This window comes from Aegilops tauschii, chromosome 6 (assembly GCF_002575655.3).
Source record: "Aegilops tauschii subsp. strangulata cultivar AL8/78 chromosome 6, Aet v6.0, whole genome shotgun sequence".
NCBI classification, from domain to species: Eukaryota; Viridiplantae; Streptophyta; class Magnoliopsida; order Poales; family Poaceae; genus Aegilops; species Aegilops tauschii.
In genome coordinates this window covers 485363832-485384795 of record NC_053040.3, presented here as the reverse complement: position 1 = coordinate 485384795, position 20964 = coordinate 485363832, and the positions used below count along the sequence as shown (strand labels likewise).

The window sequence follows — 20964 nt, the reverse complement described above, 5'->3', positions numbered from 1 at the left end:
GTGTTGGCCACACTCTGGCTCCTTAAAAAAAGATATGAGAAAATGACGAACAGAAGAAGAAGTATAATAAATAACTGAGGGAGATGGTGATGTGCCACAAGCAAGTATTCGTGGAGGAGAAAAACTTCCCGCCTTCGAGAAGCCATTAGTGTGGGTGATAAGAGCGTCCCCGTCGCTAGGTGTTAAGAGAAAGCTAAATGTAAGAGGCTCGACCCAGAGACGAAGCCGAAAACTGTTGGAAATATGCCATAGAGGCAATAATAAATAGGTTATTATTATATTTCCTTATTCATGATAATCGTTTATTATCCATGCTAGAATTGTATTGATAGGAAACTCAGATACATGTGTGGATACATAGACAACACCATGTCCCTAGTAAGCCTCTAGTTGACTAGCTCGTTGATCAATAGATGGTTACGGTTTCCTGACCATGGACATTGGATGTCGTTGATAACGGGATCACATCATTAGGAGAATGATGTGATGGACAAGACCCAATCCTAAGCCTAGCACAAGATCGTGTAGTTCGTATGCTCAGAGCTTTTCTAATGTCAAGTATCAGTTCCTTAGACCATGAGATTGTGCAACTCCCGGATACCGTAGGAATGCTTTGGGTGTACCAAACGTCACAACGTAACTGGGTGGCTATAAAGGTGCACTACAGGTATCTCCGAAAGTGTTTGTTGGGTTGGCACGAATCGAGACTGGGATTTGTCACTCCGTGTAAACGGAGAGGTATCTCTGGGCCCACTCGGTAGGACATCATCATGATGTGCACAATGTGACCAAGGAGTTGATCACGGGATGATGTGAGTTACGAAACGAGTAAAGAGACTTGCCGGTAACGAGATTGAACAAGGTATAGGGATACCGACGATCGAATCTCGGGCAAGTAACATACCGATAGACAAAGGGAATTGTATACGGGATTGATTGAATCCCCGACATCGTGGTTCATCCGATGAGATCATCGTGGAACATGTGGGAGCCAACATGGGTATCCAGATCCCGCTGTTGGTTATTGACCGGAGAACGTCTCGGTCATGTCTGCATGGTTCCCGAACCCGTAGGGTCTACACACTTAAGGTTCGATGACGCTAGGGTTATAGGGAAAGTTTGTACGTGGTTACCGAATGTTGTTCGGAGTCCCGGATGAGATCCCGGACGTCACGAGGAGTTTCGGAATGGTCCGGAGGTAAAGATTTATATATGGGAAGTCCTGTTTTGGTCACCGAAAAAGTTTCGGGTGATATCGGTAATGTACCGGGACCACCGGGAGGGTCCCGGGGGTCCACCAAGTGGGGCCACCAGCCCCAGAAGGCTGCGTGGGCCAAGTGTGGGAGGGGACCAGCCCCAAGTGGGCTGGTGCGCCCCCCCACCAAGGCCCTAGGCGCATGGGAGAGTGGGAGGGGGCAAACCCTAGGTCCAGATGGGCCTTAGGGCCCATCTAGTGGGCCCCCCCCCTCTCCTCCCCTTGGCCGCCCCCCTTGATGGGATCTAGGGCTGGCCGCCTCCTCTTGGGGTGGGAACCCTAGAGGGGGGCGCAGCCCCCTCCCCCCCTTATATATAGTTGAGGTTTGGGCTGCCCAAGACACATGAGAACGTCTCTCTTTCGGCGCAGCCCTACCCCTCTCCCTCCTCCTCCTCTCCCGCGGTGCTTGGCGAAGCCCTGCGGGATTGCCACGCTCCTCCATCACCACCACACCGTCGTGCTGCTGCTGGATGGAGTCTTCCCCAACCTCTCCCTCTCTCCTTGCTGGATCAAGGCGTGGGAGACGTCACCGGGCTGCACGTGCGTTGAACGCGGAGGCACCGTTCTTCGGTGCTTAGATCGGAATCAACCGCGATCTGAATCGCTTCGAGTACGACTCCTTCATCCGCGTTCTTGCAACGCTTCCGCATCGCGATCTACAAGGGTATGTAGATGCACTCTTCTTCCCTCTCGTTGCTACTAAACTCCATAGATTGATCTTGGTGATGCGTAGAAAATTTTGAATTTCTGCTACGTTCTCCAACAGTGGCATCATGAGCTAGGTCTATGCGTAGTTTCTATGCACGAGTAGAACACAAAGTAGTTGTGGGCGTCGATGTTGCCAATTCTTCTTGCCGCTACTAGTCTTATCTTGTTTCGGCGGCATTGTGGGATGAAGCGGCCCGGACCGACCTTACACGTACGCTTACGTGAGACAGGTTCTACCGACTGACATGCACTAGTTGCATAAGGTGGCTAGCGGGTGTCTGTCTCTCCCACTTTAGTCGGAACGGATTCGATGAAAAGGGTCCTTATGAAGGGTAAATAGAAATTGGCATATCACGTTGTGGTTTTACGTAGGTAAGAAACGTTCTTGCTAGAAACCTATACAAGCCACGTAAAAACTTGCAACAACAATTAGAGGACGTCTAACTTGTTTTTGCAGCATGTGCTATGTGATGTGATATGGCCAGAAGATGTGATGAATGATATATGTGATGTATGAGATTGATCATATTCTTGTAATAGGAATCATGACTTGCATGTCGATGAGTATGACAACCGGCAGGAGCCATAGGAGTTGTCTTTATTTTTTTTGTATGACCTGCGTGTCATTGAAAAACGCCATGTAAATTACTTTACTTTATTGCTAAGCGTGTTAGCCATAGAAGTAGAAGTAATCGTTGGCGTGACAACTTCATGAAGACACAATGATGGAGATCATGATGATGGAGATCATGGTGTCATGCCGGTGACAAAGATGATCATGGTGCCCCGAAGATGGAGATCAAAGGAGAAAAATTATATTGGCCATATCATGTCACTATTTGATTGCATGTGATGTTTATCATGTCTTGCATCTTATTTGCTTAGAACGACGGTAGTAAGTAAGATGATCCCTCACTAAAAATTTCAAGAGACGTGTTCCCCCTAACTGTGCACCGTTGCGAAGGTTCGTTATTTCGAAGCACCACGTGATGATCGGGTGTGATAGATTCTAACGTTCGAATACAACGGGTGTTGACGAGCCTAGCATGTACAGACATGGCCTCGGAACACATGCGAAACACTTAGGTTGACTTGACGAGCCTAGCATGTACAGACATGGCCTCGGAACACAAGAGACCGAAAGGTCGAACATGAGTTGTATGGTAGATACGATCAACATGGAGATGTTCACCGATGATGACTAGTCCGTCTCACGTGATGATCGGACACGGCCTAGTTTGACTCGGATCATGTATCACTTAGATGACTAGAGGGATGTCTATCTGAGTGGGAGTTCAATAATCAGATGAACTTCATTATCATAAACATAGTCAAAAGGTCTTTGCAAATATGTCATACGCTTTAGTTCTACTGTTTAAGATATGTTCCTAGAGAAAATTTAGTTGAAAGTTGGTAGTAGCAATTATGCGGACTGGGTCCGTAAACTGAGGATTGTCCTCATTGTTGCACAGAAGGCTTATGTCCTTAATGCACCGCTCGGTGTGCTGAACCTCAGCGTCGTTTGTAGATGTTGCGAAGCATCTAACATACACGTTTTGATGACTACGTGATAGTTCAGTGCGTAATGCTAACAGTTTAGAATTGTGGCACCAAAGACGGTTTTGAAACGTCGCAGAACATATGAGATGTTCCGAAGACTGAAATTGGGATTTCGGACTAGTGCCCACGTCAAGAGGTATGAGACCTCTGACAAGTTTCTTAAGCCTGCAAACTAAGGGAGAAAAGCTCAATCGTTGAGCATGTGCTCAGATTGTCTGAGTACCACAATCACTTGAATTGAGTGGGAGTTAATCTCCCAGATGAGATAGTGATGGTTCTCCATAGTCACTGCCACCAAGCTATTAGAGCTTCGTGATGAACTATAAATATCAAGGATAGATGATGATCCTTGAGCAACTCGCGATGTTTGACACCGCGAAAGTAGAAATCAAGAAGGAGCATCAATTGTTGATGGTTAGTAAAACCACTAGTTTAAGAAGGGCAAGGGCAAAAGGGATACTTCATGAAACAGCAAGTCGTTTGCTGCTCTAGTGGAGAATCCCAAGGTTGAACCCAAACCCGAGACTAAGTGCTTCTGTAATGAGAGGAACGGTCACTGAAGCAGTACTACCCTAGATATTTGGTAGATGAGAAGGAAGGTCGACAGAAGTATATTAGATATACATTATATGAATGTGTACTTTACTAGTACTCCTAGCAGCACCAGGGTATTAGATACTGGTTCGGTTGCTAAGTTTCAGTAACTCGAAATAAAATCTGCGGAATAAATGGAGACTAGCTAAAGGTGAGATGACGATGTGTGTTGGAAGTGTTTCCAAGGTTGATGTGATCAAGCATCGCATGCTCCCTCTACCATCGAGATTGGTGTTTGCGTTGAGCATAAACATGATTGGATTATGTTTATCGCAATACGGTTATTCATTTAAGGAGAATAATGGTTACTCTGTTTATTTGAATAATACCTTCAATGGTCTTACACCTAAAATGAATCTCGATCGTAGTGATACACATGTTCATGCCAAAAGTAATGATAGTACCACATACTTGTGGCACTGCTATTTGAGTCATATTGGGATAAAACGCATGAAGAAGCTCCATGTAGATGGATCTTTGGACTCACTCGTTTTTGAAAAGATTGAGACATGCGAACCATGTCTATTGGTATATATGCATGAAGAAACTCCATGCAGATGGATCATTTGGACTCACTTGATTTTGAATCACTTGAGACATGCAAATCATACCACATGGGCAAGATGACTGAAAAGCCTCGTTTTCAGTAAGATGGAACAAGAGAGCAACTTGTTGGATGTAATACATTTTGATGTGTGCAGTCCAATGAGTGCTGAGGCATGCAGTGGATATCGTTATGTTCTTACTTCACAGATGATTTGAGTAGATGCTGAGTGTATTTACTTGATGAAACACAAGTCTGAATTATTGAAAGGTTCAAGTAATTTCAGAGTGAAGTTGAAGATCGTCGTGACAAGAGGATAAAATGTCTGTGATATGATCATAGAGATGAGTATCTGAGTTACGAGTTTGGCACACAATTAAGACATTGTGGAAAGTGTTTCACAATTAATACCGCCTGGAACACCATAGTGTGATGGTGTGTCCGAACATCATAACTGCACCCTATTGGATATGGTGCATACCATGATGTCTCTTATCGAATTACCACTATCGTTTATGGGTTAGGCATTAGAGATAACCGCATTCACTTTAAAAGGGGGCACCACGCAATTCCGTTGAGACGACACCGTTTAGAGAAACCTAAGTTGTCGTTTCTTAAAAGTTTGGGGCTGCAATGCTTATGTGAAAAAGTTTCAGGCTGATAAGTTCGAACCCAAAGCGGATAAATGCATCTTCATAGAATACCCAGAAGTGTTGGGTATACCTCCTATTTCAGATCTGGAAGCAAAAGTAATTGCTTCTAGAAACAGGTCCTTTCTCGAGGAAAAGTTTCTCTCGAAAGAATTGAGTGGGAGGATGGTGGAGACTTGATAAGGTTATTGAACCGTCACTTCAACTAGTGTGTAGCAGGGCACAGGAAGTTGTTCCTGTGGCACCTACACCACTTGAAGTGAAAGCTTATGATAGTGATCATGAAACTTCGGATCAAGTCATTACCAAACCTCGTAGGACGACGAGGATGCGTAATACTTCAGAGTAGTGCGTGATCCTGTCTTGGAAGTCATGTTGTTGGACAACGATGAACCTATGAGCTATGGAGAAGCGATGGTGGGCCCATATTCCGACAAATGGTTAGAAGCCATGAAATCCGAGATAAATGGATCTTTAAGAAGAAGACGGACATGGACGGTAATGTTACCGTCTATGAAGCTCGACTTGTGGAAAAGAGTATTTTCACAAGTTCAAGGAGTTGACTACGATGAGATTTTCTCATCCGTAGCGATGCTTAAGTCCGTCGGAATCATGTTAGCATTAGCTGCATTTATGAAATCTGGCAGATGGATGTCAAAACAAGTTTCCTTACCAGTTTTCGTAAGGAAAGGTTGTATGCGATACAATCAGAAAGGTTTTGTCGATCCTAAGGATGCTAAAAGGTATGCTAGCTCCAGCGATCCTTCCATGGATTAGAGCAAGCATCTCGGAGTCAGAATATACACTTTGATGGAGTGATCAAAGTTTTTGGGTTTATACAAAGTTTGTTAGAAACTTGTATTTACAATAAAGTGAGTGGGAGCGCTACAACATTTCTGATAAGTATATGTGAATGACATATTGTTGATCCGAAATGATGTAAAATTTCTGGAAAGCATAAAGGGTTGTTTGAAAGGAGTTTTTCAAAGGAAGACCAGGATAAAGCTGCTTACATATTGGGCATCAAGATCTATAGAGATAGATCAAGACGCCCGATGATACTTTCAAAGAACGGACACCTTGACATGATTTTGAAAGAGTTCAAAATAGATCAGCAAAGAAGGAGTTCAGGCTGTGTTACAAGGTGTGAGTATTGAGTAAGACTCAAGACCTGACCACAGCAGAAGAGAGAGAAAGGACGAAGGTCGTCCCCTATGCTTCAGACGTAGGCTCTACAGTATGCTATGCTGTGTACCGCACATGAAGTGTGCCTTGCCATGAGTTGGTCAAGGGGTACAATAGTGATCCGGGAATGGATCACATGACAGCGGTCGAACTTATCCTTAGTATCTAGTGGACTAAGGATTTTCTCGATTATGGAGGTGAAAGGGAGTTCGTCGTAAAGGGTTACGTCGATGCGAACATTGACACTAATCCGGATGACTCTGAGTAGTAAACCGGATTCGTATAGTAGAGCAATTATTTGAAATGGCTCCAAATAGCGCGTGGTAGCATCCACAAGATGACATAGATATTCGTAAAGCACACACGGATCTGAAAGGTCCAGACCCGTTGACTAATAACCTCTCTCACAAGCATAACATGATCAAACCAGAACCTATGAGTGTTAATCACATGGTGATGTGGACTAGATTATTGACTCTAGTGCAAGTGGGAGACTGTTGGACATATGCCCTAGAGGCAATAATAAATAGGTTATTATTATATTTCCTTGTTCATGATAATCGTTTATTATCCATGCTAGAATTGTATTGATAGGAAACTCAGATACATGTGTGGATACATAGACAACATCATGTCCCTAGTAAGCCTCTAGTTGACTAGCTCGTTGATCAATAGATGGTTACGGTTTCCTGACCATGGACATTGGATGTCGTTGATAACGGGATCACATCATTAGGAGAATGATGTGATGGACAAGACCCAATCCTAAGCCTAGCACAAGATCGTGTAGTTCGTATGCTCAGAGCTTTTCTAATGTCAAGTATCAGTTCCTTAGACCATGAGATTGTGCAACTCCCGGATACCGTAGGAATGCTTTGGGTGTACCAAACGTCACAACGTAACTGGGTGGCTATAAAGGTGCACTACAGGTATCTCCGAAAGTGTTTGTTGGGTTGGCACGAATCGAGACTGGGATTTGTCACTCCGTGTAAACGGAGAGGTATCTCTGGGCCCACTCGGTAGGACATCATCATGATGTGCACAATGTGACCAAGGAGTTGATCACAGGATGATGTGAGTTACGAAACGAGTAAAGAGACTTGCCGGTAACGAGATTGAACAAGGTATAGGGATACCGACGATCGAATCTCGGGCAAGTAACATACCGATAGACAAAGGGAATTGTATACGGGATTGATTGAATCCCCGACATCGTGGTTCATCCGATGAGATCATCTTGGAACATGTGGGAGCCAACATGGGTATCCAGATCCCGCTGTTGGTTATTGACCGGAGAACGTCTCGGTCATGTCTGCATGGTTCCCGAACCCGTAGGGTCTACACACTTAAGGTTCGATGACGCTAGGGTTATAGGGAAAGTTTGTACGTGGTTACCGAATGTTGTTCGGAGTCCCGGATGAGATCCCGGACGTCACGAGGAGTTCCGGAATGGTCCGGAGGTAAAGATTTATATATGGGAAGTCCTGTTTTGGTCACCGGAAAAGTTTCGGGTGATATCGGTAATGTACCGGGACCACCGGGAGGGTCCCGGGGGTCCACCAAGTGGGGCCACCAGCCCCAAAAGGCTGCGTGGGCCAAGTGTGGGAGGGGACCAGCCCCAAGTGGGCTGGTGCGCCCCCCACCAAGGCCCTAGGCGCATGGGAGAGTGGGAGGGGGCAAACCCTAGGTCCAGATGGGCCTTAGGGCCCATCTAGTGGGGCGCCCCCCCCTCTCCTCCCCTTGGCCGCCCCCCTTGATGGGATCTAGGGCTGGCCGCCTCCTCTTGGGGTGGGAACCCTAGAGGGGGGCGCAGCCCCCTCCCCCCTATATATAGTTGAGGTTTGGGCTGCCCAAGACACATGAGAACGTCTCTCTTTCGGCGCAGCCCTACCCCTCTCCCTCCTCCTCCTCTCCTGCGGTGTTTGGCGAAGCCCTGCGGGATTGCCACGCTCCTCCATCACCACCACACCGTCGTGCTGCTGCTGGATGGAGTCTTCCCCAACCTCTCCCTCTCTCCTTGCTGGATCAAGGCGTGGGAGACGTCACCGGGCTGCACGTGCGTTGAACACGGAGGCACCGTTCTTCGGTGCTTAGATCGGAATCAACCGCGATCTGAATCGCTTCGAGTACGACTCCTTCATCCGCGTTCTTGCAACGCTTCCGCATCGCGATCTACAAGGGTATGTAGATGCACTCCCCTTCCCCTCGTAACTAGATTACTCCATAGATTGATCTTGGTGATGCGTAGAAAATTTTGAATTTCTGCTACGTTCCCCAACAAAAACTTCATCATAACACGTACTATTAATTATTAGATAAATTACCTAACAATGCCTTATGTTTCAACTACTATGTGATTCCGAAGATGGAATAGAAGTAACGTAAGAGTCATAAGGAAGAGAACAAACTGACATGTCCACTTCTACTTTCCATCGAGAGTTCACCTCATGTTTTCGACGGTGCGGGTTATAGATGCTCTATGCTCAACTTTGGGTCCAAGATTTTCTGCCACTGGTTCTTTGCACCATATCGCTGTCGCTGCCTTTTTTCCTTATCGATTTATCCTCTGTTTAGTGTCAAGACATAGATGATCACAGATTCGACAACCCTTACCAGCCGCGGCCCCTCTGCCCACCCATAATCAAGTTCATTGTTATCATTTTGAAATGAGAGCGAAAAGCCAAGAAAGTAAAATAATTCAACCAGTAATCTATTGTTTTACAAGTTCATGGTGTCATCACTCTCAACGCCCTTAAAAAGATTATCATATTTTCATCCTGAAGCTTAAAATTTGACATCAACCTTCAGTCTAGGTAAAAAAAAGGATAAATTCAAGGTTGTTTGTACATATATATGTAGTCGGCAATAAGAAATAAAAACCACGCCTATCTTGTGCCACATATAAACCGGCCATTGAGGTTTTACTTTCGGATGTACAACCTTAGAGTGGCCTGCTAAAAAATCATTGAATGTTGCTTCGATATCCGTCTCTCATGACATATGACGAACCATGGAAAGGGATGCCTAAATGATGAACAAAAAAGGAAGTATAATACATAACTAAAGGAGACGGCAGTGCGCCACAAGCAAGTATTCATGGAAGAGTAAAACTTCCTGCCTCCGAGAAGCCATCTAACATGGGTGATAAGAGTATCTGCATCACTAAGTGTTAAGCGGAAGCTAAAGGGAGAGGGCCTATCCGGTCCGGAGCCGAAGCCGAAAGGTGCGTTGGGTATATGAAAGAGGAAAGAAGCGTATATGTTATTATTCTCACATCATCGATAGAAGTACCTAATAGTGCCTTACGTCTCAACTTTCATGTGCTTCCAAAGATGGAATAGAAGCAACATAAGAGGGGACGAGGGCAAATTGATCCCACTTCCTCCGTGTGGTGTTTGTTTGCTGTTTGGTTCTGACCATATGGGTTATAGATGCTCTAAGCTCTACTTCATCACTAAGATTATCACCGTTATTTTTTCTTACCATCGCATCTCGTAGCATTTGCCACAAACCTTTTTTTCTACCACTTCATCTTTTGTTTAGCACACTGAGATGCAGGCGCTCCTAGATGTGAAGACACACGTCAAAGACCATAAAATCGCGACCCCTTGTCCGCCCATAATTGGATTTTTCAAAGCATGAAAAGCCAATAAAGTAGAATATTGATGAGCAAACCCATTGTTTTTGTGAGTTTATTACGGTGTCGGTCACTCTCTGGCTCCTTATAAAGATTATCATCTTTTCACCCTAAAGTTTAGAATCCGACATCATCGACCTCTAGTCTAGGTAAAAACAATAAACAAGAGAAATTCATGGTCGTTTGGCTATTGTGGACATTGAGTGTTGCTTCGGTTTCCAATGACGGGTGATGAACGATGGAAAGGAATGCCTAAATGATGAATGGAAAAGGAAATATAATACATAAAAGTAAGGAAGAAAGATGTGCGCCAGAAGCTAGGTATTTGTGGAGGAGAAAAACTTCCTGCTTTCGAGAAGCTATCTTACATACTCAAGCAGGATAAGAGCATCTTCATTACTAGGCGTTAGGCGTAAGCTAAAGGTGAATGGGTCTATCCGATCCTGAGCCGAAGCCGAAAGGCGTGTGAGGTATAGAAAAGAGGAAAGAAGCTTATGTGTTACTATTACCACGTCATCCTAACACGTACATTTTTATTTTTAGATAGAAGTACCTAACAATGTCTTATGTCCCAACTTTTTATGCCCTTCCAAAGATAGAATATAGGTAACATAGGAGGGAAAGAGGGAAAACAGATGTTCCCGCTTCGTCCGTGGGTGTTTGTTTACCATATGTTTTTAACCACACGTGTTATAGATGCTCTAAGCCCTACTTCGGCACTTATCACCTATATTACCATAGCATCTCCAAGTATTCCCTTGTGGCTAACCTTTTTGTACCGCTTTGTCTTTAGTTTAGCGCCCTGAGATGCGGATGCTCCTGGACGCGATGACACGCGCCAAAGGCCATAAAACCGCGACCCCTTATCCCCCAGTATCAAATTACTTTCCAAGTGCGGAAAGCCAGGAAAGTGAAATACCAAGGAATAACCCGTTGTTTTATGAGTTTATTATATGGTGCCGGTCACTCTCGACCTCCTTAAAAAGATTATCATCTTTTCACCCTAAAGGTTAAATTCCACATCAACCTAAGTTTTCTCGTCTGGTCTAAGTAAATAATAAAAATAATAAACAGGAGAAATTCCGGGGGGCGGGGCCGCTTGGCTTTTAGCCACCGGCTGCGGCCAGCGGCGTACGTACGGGTCGGGAGAAAAGATGCCATTCCCGATGGCAGGCCCGGGCCTGGCCGCATCCAGGGCGCGGGTACGATCCGCGGGGCCCGCCCGCCCGCGGGCTGGCTGACGGCCGTCAGATGCCGCGCAGAGCGCCGGGATAGATTCCCCTCGGAATCCGCGCGCTGCTCAGATGGGCCTGTGACGTCAACGCCCGCTGGCTCCCCATGCCCCCGGGCGGGCCCCGGCCCGCTGACGCGATTCCACTGGTCGACGCCTCGATGGGACGTCCTCCTCTGCGATTCCCACCCTGTGCTTCCCTGGAATCTGTCTTCGGTCCTGTGTGTGTACGACCGATAGGTGCGCTTCAATTCGAACGTTGTTTGGTACCACCGCTAGTAGAGCCTAATGCGTACACGTGTTAAACTTGGTCGATGGCAAGCATTATTGTATCCTGTTGGTACATAGGCTTTCCTTTGACGAGCAATGTGATGTGCCGAAGCTCATGTAAAACAAAAAGAAATTGTGCAAAAGTTGCCATGTTGGCGCTTTTTTTTTCATTCTCTTGATACCAATCAAGAGACTCTCTCGCTTGTGACAAGAATGGATGAGATACAACCCATGCATAGATGGTCGACGATTCTGATCGCTTCTTACAAGGCCTAGGCGCAAATCGACCGCCTACAAAATTTAACAATCTGGACACTTTCGGTCGGGTGCTAGCCTAGATGTGTGGCGTTATCGTCTTTCCGGGAGTGCGGCACATACCTTAGATTGGAGGGGCCGATTTATTTTTAGCATTCAATCATCTTTTTTGCCACACACTTTCTTGAACTCTTTCAAATGCTTCATTGTTAAAAGAATATCCAAAACCGTTCTTTTGATAAAGGCAGTGGCGTACGAGTATTTGTATCATCCATGTATAAGCAATACTAGTACAATCATTAATGTTGTCATAAATACAACCGTACCCTTGAAGCAATCTGTTGTCCCTACGATGAAAACCGACCAGACGAATCGAAGAATCGAAAGCATACATACTTCTTGACAACACTTGGCCAACTAATACCAGCGTGCTAACCATGGATCCATTCGGCTTTTCTAAGTTATCGCCTTATCGGTACCTTGTTATAACCAGCTCCGGCTCAGAGCTGGTGTGTGCTTTTTACTAAGGACCGATCCGCTGACACCAAATCTCATTTCCCCGCAACAAATAAATGAATAAAAAGCATGATCAACAATCAATTATGTCATCGCGGCACCAATCCTTCTTCCTTGCGCTCAACGAGTAAACACAAACCAGGCATTTGAGCCATATCAACCACGTCACCGTCAACATGGCGCGTCCTTATTCTACGTCTCCACCAGGAGGACACAAACACAACGGGTAGCAACAAACCGAAAGGGCCGCCGCGTCACCATCGATCGTGCACAAGCCGTCTCTCAAGAGAGAAAGCTACACCATCCTTGTAGGTACCCTCCCCTCAGCAATCTATTCCAAACACGGTCATATCTGGCGGGTTTTTTAAGTTTTAAAAAAGCCACCACCATACAATGTGTTCTTCTCCCTTGCGACAAGGAGCCGGTCATTAACAAATGTTGGTTCCATGAGGCGGCCGGACCGGCCGGAGAGAAGGAAGATCGTGCTGCTCACTCCGAGGGCCTCTCACCGCAATAAGAAGCAAACTCGAGGTCGTTTCTGCAAAGAGGCCAGCCCCACCCCCTCTACAGTGCAGCGAGTACTATAAACAGCAGAGGCCGCGTGCCAGCCGAAAGAGAGCGAGTGAAGAAAATATTAAAAAATAAAAATAAGCTCCGCCTCTCTCTCTTCCTCCCTCGCGCTCGATTCACACCACACCTCACAGCGGTTCCTCCTCCTCCTCCTCCTGGCTGCTTCCCCCTCAATCCCACAATCCGCCGGCCGAGCAATTTCCCCATGCTCCCGGCCTCCCGGATGACCCCCGCCCCGACCCGCCGCTCCTTCTGCTGCTGCTTCGCCTGCTCGCTCAATCCCCCCGGAGCCGCCGTCGCCGCCGCCGCCCGCTAGTCCTCGCCCGGGGGAGCAGAAGATCCGGTCTTGGCCGCCTCCGTCGCCAAGGGCTGATCGTGGGGTGGAGAGCGTGCCGAGCTCGAGGTTAGCGCGCCTCGCCTTCTCTGATTTGTGGTGGGTTCCTCCCTTTCTTGTTCGTCGATGCGGGCGGCTGGGAAATGAAATTGGGCCGCGATCCCGACCTTATCTCCTGTGCCGATTTTTATCATTATCTTTCTGTTGGATTATTGTCGAAGCCGCGTTGATCTTGTTGCGATCTATGAGCCGGTGACGACGCTCTATTTTGTCCGTCTGCGAGGCTCCAAAACTGAAAAAATTGGTTGTATGTGGTAGCTTGTGCCAACATAAAGGAATGCCCTTCCCCCCCCCCCCCCCCCCCCCCCCCCCCCCCCTTTTTTTTTTTGCTCTGTAGAAATGATTTGCCCCATGAACATAAAGGAGCAAAGCCGCAGCCTTGCCTGCTAAGGTTGCTTCAATCCCGGTTCCATGATCGCTGATGCCGCTTTTCAGGACAACACCGCCCGTTCGTTCCCTCGTTTTCTGACTCGATTATTAGTATTATTATAGTCTTGCAACTTTTCCACCATTTTTCCTCCTCGTGCGGCGGCCACTAACTCTGCAGGAATAATAATAACCTTGCAACTTTTCCACCATTTTTCCTCCTGTTGACGCAGCCGCTAACCCTGCAGGAAAACAGGGTAGCCAGAAACAGTTATCGATATCTCTTGTTAATCCATACTACTCTAGTAGTATTTGTTATTACCAGTTTAGATATATCATATTTTGAGCGGACAACAGTAGGTGAGGCCCTCATTTAGCAATCCACACTGAGCACGTCAGCCGTTCGTATCAAAGAAATTAAGGTGGATATCGCCTGCAGTTAGTTCGCTCTCTGAACGGCCTCTCGGGCATAATCGGCAGTTATGGCGCAATCCACTATTTTAAGGCTGCTATAGAAAGCGTTTGATTGGATTATGAGACTGTCGCAACTTTTTTGTTTTGCTAACGTGTGATGGGAGTAATCATATTGGGTTGCTCAATCAGTGTGCGACAAATCAAAAGGGCCTTTGATCTTGCATGTATGTTATTAGGTTGTTGATTTGGTTGCTTAGACTGATAAGTTCTCCTAATAATATCTTATAATGTGGTAGTGGTCCCGGGAGGAGGATTGCGTACTAATCTGTTAGTTTTCTCCGATCTGTCGTAATCGTGACTAGTGTATCAAACACATTTAGTGAGAGTGCTCCTAACGTGATGACTCAGATCATTCATTTATGTCAAGTCTGTCACCGGTCCTTGACTTTGTTGCAACCGCGCAAAATTAGCCGTATATCACGCATTTTCTGTTCTTCTTTTGGTGTTCATTCCCTTATGCTAAAATCACTGAATCTACTTGGTAGGGGCAGTGCTTTTGACAGAGAATTTGAGCCCAGCGGATGAACATGTGTGAGAAAGATCAAAATTTCCACTGGGCGTACGACCTTTTCCATGACCCTTTTGCCGCTCCCAACAGCTACTATGGACATCCTAATGGTTACAGTGACAACAGCTATTGTGACTACAATTATGCTAGAGGTAGTTTTGTGGAACGTCGTGCGATTCTTTTGTGCAAAACTCATGAAAAAAAGAAGGCAGTATTCCTCATGTGTATGTTTTTTTGTTATGCAGATGCATCACATCCCGATGAGACATATTTGCATTCTTCTGCACTTACGTGCGATATGTACAACCCACAAGTAGGCATGTACCATCCTGGTAGTGAAAATATCCATAGTCTGATTCAGCCTTTACCTTTCGCATTTTTGCTATCCCTCCTAATGTTTTTTGTGTGTTCCAGGAAATGTTGGCGGGCAGGAGCATGAGGCAGTCTATGTAGATCCGTCTAGTTCCTCTTCATACCCTGGCAGTGACGATTGTTTTGAAATGGAGGAAGAAGTAGGGAAGAGATTTTACCCCATGGTCCCAGTTCCCGTGAGTCTATTGATCCTTGGTAACAGTGTTGTTTCGTTAAGATTGATGTCCCTCCTTAGTATCCAGAATAAATGAAGCTTTGCTTCCAAGGAAGCTTGATAAGTCCCATGTTTGCTCACTGACTAAAGTAGCTACTAAGCAATGGCCAAAGTAGGTACGATAATTGACAGAATACCTGTGCACATGTAGCTAAAATCTCAAATGGACAATTACACCAATATGTATATCAGTTGGATAATTGATTGTGAATACTACTTGCTTTAATGGACAGCGTGATAAGAAATTCTTCCAAAAGTCTGTAAATACATTGTAAGGTGAATTAAATTCAGATATTCTTAACTCCATGTTGAGCCATGCCATGTTAAACTTTAGCAACGTCCAGATGAAAACTGTGACTTGGCTACCGGGTTCAGTTTATAGAGTTTTGCATACAAAGTGTGATTACTGCCTTCCTTATAGTTTCATGGGAATAAATTATTACTTGCACCTTCAGTATGGGAAAAAGGCTGCATTAAAACTGCTGTTTGCACAATTAATCAGCATTCTTTTCTTTTCCGACATGTTTATGCATTTGTTATTAGCTTTGGTTCCATTACACTTACAACTATGATTAAACAATTTATTTTGCCTTCTCCAGCATGTCCCTAAAATTAATGGTGAAATTCCATCACTTGACGAAGCCAGCATGGACCATGAAAGGCTGTCAGACAGGTCTGTCTTAAATCTCACTTCTCACGGGTTCCTTTTGAAACATTGAATTTATGAGGGATCGGATGTACTAGAATAAGTCTGATAATGTTTCTTCTTAGCTTTCTAAATAGAGTGTCCACGTGTAGTTCAGTAATTTTTACATGTATATTGTTGTAGGTTGAGGTTGTATGAACTAACTGAGAACAAGGTGAAAGGTGATGGCAATTGTCAGGTTTGTACTTAGTGCCATCCTCACCTGAATACTTAGTTTTATTTTGCTGAAATAAGCATAGTAGCAGCAGCAGTTGGGTCAGTTCTCTGAGTTATTCCATCATTCATGACTTACTGTTAGACCATGATGTAGTACATAAGCCACAACCAATTGATGCTAATCTAACCTTCTCAATTCCACAGTTCCGTGCACTATCAGATCAGCTGTACCAAACTCCGGACCACCATGAGTTTGTGAGGGAGCAGATAATTAGCCAGGTAATCAACAGTAGTAATCTTTCTTTCATGATCCTTAGCTTCATTCTTTGTTTTCACACTTTCATCTTTCGTCTGATAAATAATCGTTTCCAGCTTAAGAGTAACCGGGAAGCCTATGATGGATACGTCCCCATGGCATATGATGAGTATCTGGAGAAAGTATCACGGTAAGCTTAACAGTTCAAAAACTGTTCATGACTAGTAGTACAAATTAGTCACATGTGAATGCTTCCCCAACTAATATCTTTGTGCATAAACTGACAGAAATGGTGAATGGGGTGACCATGTGACTTTACAGGCTGCTGCTGACAAGGTGCTTATATTTGTCTTACTCATGGGCATAGCATATATCACAGCTGGCAGGGGTTGTACTTTACTAATGCCCATTCTAACACAATTCGACAATCTGTTGCAGTACGGAGTGAAGATTTTCGTCATGACCTCGTTCAAGGATACGTGCTACATCGAGATCCAACCCAAGGTTCAGAAGTCCAACAAAGGTATGCAGATGATTAATTTTCTTTACAGTTCCAAGTGGATGGTCTTGATACTTAACTATTCACTTGACTGTTTTTCTTCCGATTGATCTCAGTGGTGCTGTTGAGCTTTTGGGCGGAGGTTCACTACAACTCGATATTTCCACAGAACGGTGAGTAGCATGCCTGCCTGCCATTGAGATACATGCAATGCGTGTCCAGTCCCCGTCGCAAACGTATGCAACCAACATTCCACACTGACACCGCGATCTCTGCCTGATAATAGTAATCGCTGAAACCCTCTCTTTCCTATATATGGTTTTGCCAACAGACGCTCCGAGGTTGCAGCACACGGCGAAGAAGAGGAGATGGTGGCCGTTCTCGCAGCACCACCATTGATGAGACTCTCTTCCCCCGCCTCGGCGCGTGTACTCTGACGGCGTTCCGGCGTGCAAAGCACTCTTGTTTCTCCACCGAGATGGATGGCCCCGGGGCAACGCACTCCTGGTCCCGGGAGGGGTCGTCGCGGCGTGCGCTCGCTCTGACAGGAGGAGGAGAGAAAAGGAAAAAGGCGTTATGGTTGTCTGAGATAATATTATAGATACATGGAATGGAAGGAATAATGAACATGCGACCTGTCCCGTATATAGTTTTGGGTCGCATTGCAGGCTCTGTTTATGTATTTACATACAAAATTTTGCCGGAATGAGGCTACATACAGTTAATCATTCATTTGGAATACAAATGATATGGATGGTGATACTAATAATAATAACTGGGTGAATGCAGTGTTAAAGAATCTGTTGAGTATTTGTCATGTTCTTTTTAGAATGGGTCTATTTGAGATGTCTTTGATTTGGTTCGAGAAGAGAGAGTTGCTTGGTTAAAACATTTTTTTGGAGGTTGTGAAGCGCTGTTGTGGAGGCCGAAGTACTAACCCGAGTGGCACGAAGTAACCACGGAGACCAGAGAGAGCCCATTGATCATTTTGCGTCCTTTCGCAAAAAAAAAAAGAGATCATTTTGCATCAGTGGAGGCCCATGAAACATTCTCAAGAGGTTTTTTTTACTGCAACGTTCTCAAGAGGTTAGGGCTAGTTAAACGGTGCGGGTCTCGGCTGCATTTGGCCATCCAAGCATGTCAATTTTCCTTTCGCTAAAAGCAGCATGTGAATTTTCCTCAATAAAATAAAATAAATCAAAGAATGTAAATTTTCCTTCCATTGAAAAACATATGTAAATTACCCTCAATGAACAAAATAAAATACAACACATGTACTTTTGTCTCAGAATAAAATAAAATCCATGTACATCAATAAAGCATAGTCAGAACAAATGAAAACAAAACATCATATTTTTGGGAAATACTCCCTCCTTCCTAAAATAAGTGACTCAACTTTATACTAACTTTGTACTAAAGCTAGTACAAAGTTGAGTCACTTATTTTAGGCCGCAGAGAGTACAAAACATCATTATTTAGGAAAAAGGGAAGAAGAAAAAGAGGTTGACTTGCTACTGATTTTTGCTGTGAGTCGGACGGGAAAGAGATGGATGCATTCAAACAAGGCGTAGTTATAATGAACTTCCGCTTCATGCACATCCAAGGAGGAAGGTTATACATACATAGAGTCACGGGCCAGGTGCTGTGATTGCTACTCTGCTCCCCGAAAGGATTAATGCCATCCGCGCTTAAACCAAACCATACGTTCCTTGGGTCACCTGCAAACCCAGCCCAGTACTTTCTCTCGATTTTTCTCCACTGCGACCCGTCAGCGGGTGCTCTCAACTTCCCGTCTTTCTTACGGTCCTCTTTGTGCCATCGCATCAACTTGGCATGCTCTTTGTTTCTGAACAGACGTTTCAACCGTGGTATTATAGGAGCATACCACATCACCTTCGCAGGAACTCTCTTCCTGGGGGGCTCGCCGCCAACATCACCAGGGTCATCTCGTCTGATCTTATACCGCAATGCACCGCATACCGGGCATGCGTTCAAATCCTCGTACGCACCGCGGTAGAGGATGCAGTCATTAGGGCATGCATGTATCTTCTGCACCTCCAATCCTAGAGGGCATACGACCTTCTTTGCTGCGTACGTACTGTCGGGCAATTCGTTATCCTTTGGAAACTTCTTCTTCAATATTTTCAGTAGCTTCTCAAATCCTTTGTCAGGCACAACATTCTGTCTTCCACTGCAGCAATTCCAGTACAGTACCGAGTTTTGTGTTGCCATCTTCGCAATTGAGGTACAACCCTTTTTTGTGATCCTCTAACATGCGATCAAACTTCAGCTTCTCCTTTTGACTTTCGCATTGTGTCATTGCATCGACAATGACCCGGCGGAGATCATCATCATCGGGCACATCGTCTGGTTCCTCTTGATCTTCAGCAGCTTCCCGCGTTGCAGCATCACCGTATTCAGGGGGCACATAGTTGTCATCGTCCTCTTCTTCTTCGCTGTCTTCCATCATAACCCCTATTTCTCCGTGCCTGGTCCAAACATTATAGTGTGGCATGAAACCCTTATAAAGCAGGTGGGTGTGAAGGATTTTTCGGTCAGAGTAAGACTTCGTATTCCCACATATAGGGCATGGACAACACATTAAACCATTCTGCTTGTTTGCCTCAGCCACTTCGAGAAAATTATGCAGGCCTGCTTGCCTGCCTGCCATTGGCATACATGCAATGCGTGTCCAGTCCCCGTCGCAAACGTATGCAACCAACATTCCACACTGACACCGCGATCTCTGCCTGGTAACAGTAATCGCTGAAACCCTCTCTGTCCCATGGTTTTGCCAACAGATGCTCCGAGGTTGCATCACACGGCGAAGAAGAGGAGATGGTGGCCGTTCTCGCAGCACCACCATTGATGAGGCTCTCTTCCCCGGCCTTGGCGCGTGCACTCTGACGGCGTTCCGGCGTGCAAAGCACTCTTGTTTCTCCACCGAGATGGATGGCCCCGGGGCAACGCACTCCTGGTCCCGGGAGGGGTCGTCACGGCGTGCGCTCGCTCTGACAGGAGGAGAGAAAATAAAAAGGCGTTATGGTTGTCTGAGATAATATTATAGATACAATGAATGGAAGGAATAATGAACATGGGACCTGTCCCGTATATAGTTTTGGGTCGCATCGCAGGCTCTGTTATGTATTTACATACAAAATTTTGCCGGAATGAGTCTACATACAGTTAATCATTCATTTGGAATACAAATGATATGGATGGTGATACTAATAATAATAACTGGGTGGAGCCAGTGTTAAAGAATTTGTCGAGTATTTGCGATGTTCTTTTTAGAATGGATCTATTTGAGATGTCTTTCATTTGGTCAGAGAAGAGAGAGTTGCTCGGTTAGATATATATTTTTTGTGAGAAATGTTGCTCGGTTAGAATTTTGTATTCTTTGGAGGTTGTGAAGCGTCTGTTGTGGAGGCGAAAGTACTAACCCGAGTAGCATAACCACGGGGACCAGAGAGAGCCCGTTGATTATTTTGTGTGAGTGGAGGCCCATGAAACATTCTTAAAAGGTTAGGGCTAGTTAAGCGGTGCGGGCCTTGGTTGCATTCGGCCATCCAAGCATGTCAATTTTCCTTCGGTAAAAAAAACAGCATGTTAATTTTCCTCAATAAATAAAATAAAATAAATCAAATAATGTAAATTTTCCTTCCATTAGAAAAACACATGTAAATTTTCCTCAATGAAATAAAATAAAATACAAAACATGTACTTTTATCTCAAAATAAAATTAAATCCATGTATGTCAATAAAGCATAGTCTCCGACACAGATTCAATGTCAGAATAAATGAAAACAAAACATCATATTTTTGGGAAATACTTCCTCCATCCTAAAATAAGTGACCCAACTTTATACTAACTTTGTACTAAAGCTAGTACAAAGTTGAGTCACTTATTTTGGAACGAAGAGAATACAAAACATCATTATTTAGGAAAAAGGGAAGAAGAAAAAGAGGTTGACCTGCTATTGATTTTTGCTGTTAGTCGGACGGGAAAGAGATGGATGCATTCAAATAAGGCGTAGTCAGCAT

The 20964-nt window shown here is 45.0% G+C and overlaps 1 protein-coding gene across 23 annotated transcripts in view; it reads left to right on the top strand.

Moving 5' to 3' along the window:
* Positions 1-17719, top strand: part of LOC109758223 (OVARIAN TUMOR DOMAIN-containing deubiquitinating enzyme 12) — a 45827-nt gene extending 28108 nt beyond the window's left edge. The window contains exons 2-13 of one of the 23 annotated variants that reach the window (XM_073502624.1): positions 12976-13378; positions 14701-14869; positions 14963-15049; positions 15132-15265; positions 15903-15976; positions 16133-16187; positions 16370-16444; positions 16538-16611; positions 16709-16757; positions 16860-16944; positions 17037-17093; positions 17252-17719. In XM_073502624.1, the coding sequence (XP_073358725.1) occupies positions 14731-14869; positions 14963-15049; positions 15132-15265; positions 15903-15976; positions 16133-16187; positions 16370-16444; positions 16538-16611; positions 16709-16757; positions 16860-16944; positions 17037-17093; positions 17252-17319 (897 nt within the window). In that variant the 5' untranslated portion in view covers positions 12976-13378; positions 14701-14730 and the 3' untranslated portion in view covers positions 17320-17719. Of the gene's footprint in view, positions 1-12815; positions 13409-13702; positions 13818-14694; positions 14870-14962; positions 15050-15131; positions 15266-15902; positions 15977-16132; positions 16188-16369; positions 16445-16537; positions 16612-16708; positions 16945-17036; positions 17157-17251 lie in introns of those variants that run through there. The other 22 variants (XM_020317087.4, XM_073502623.1, XR_002231762.4 and 19 more) reach the window with 22 other exon arrangements.
* The last annotated feature ends 3245 nt before the right edge of the window (positions 17720-20964 follow it).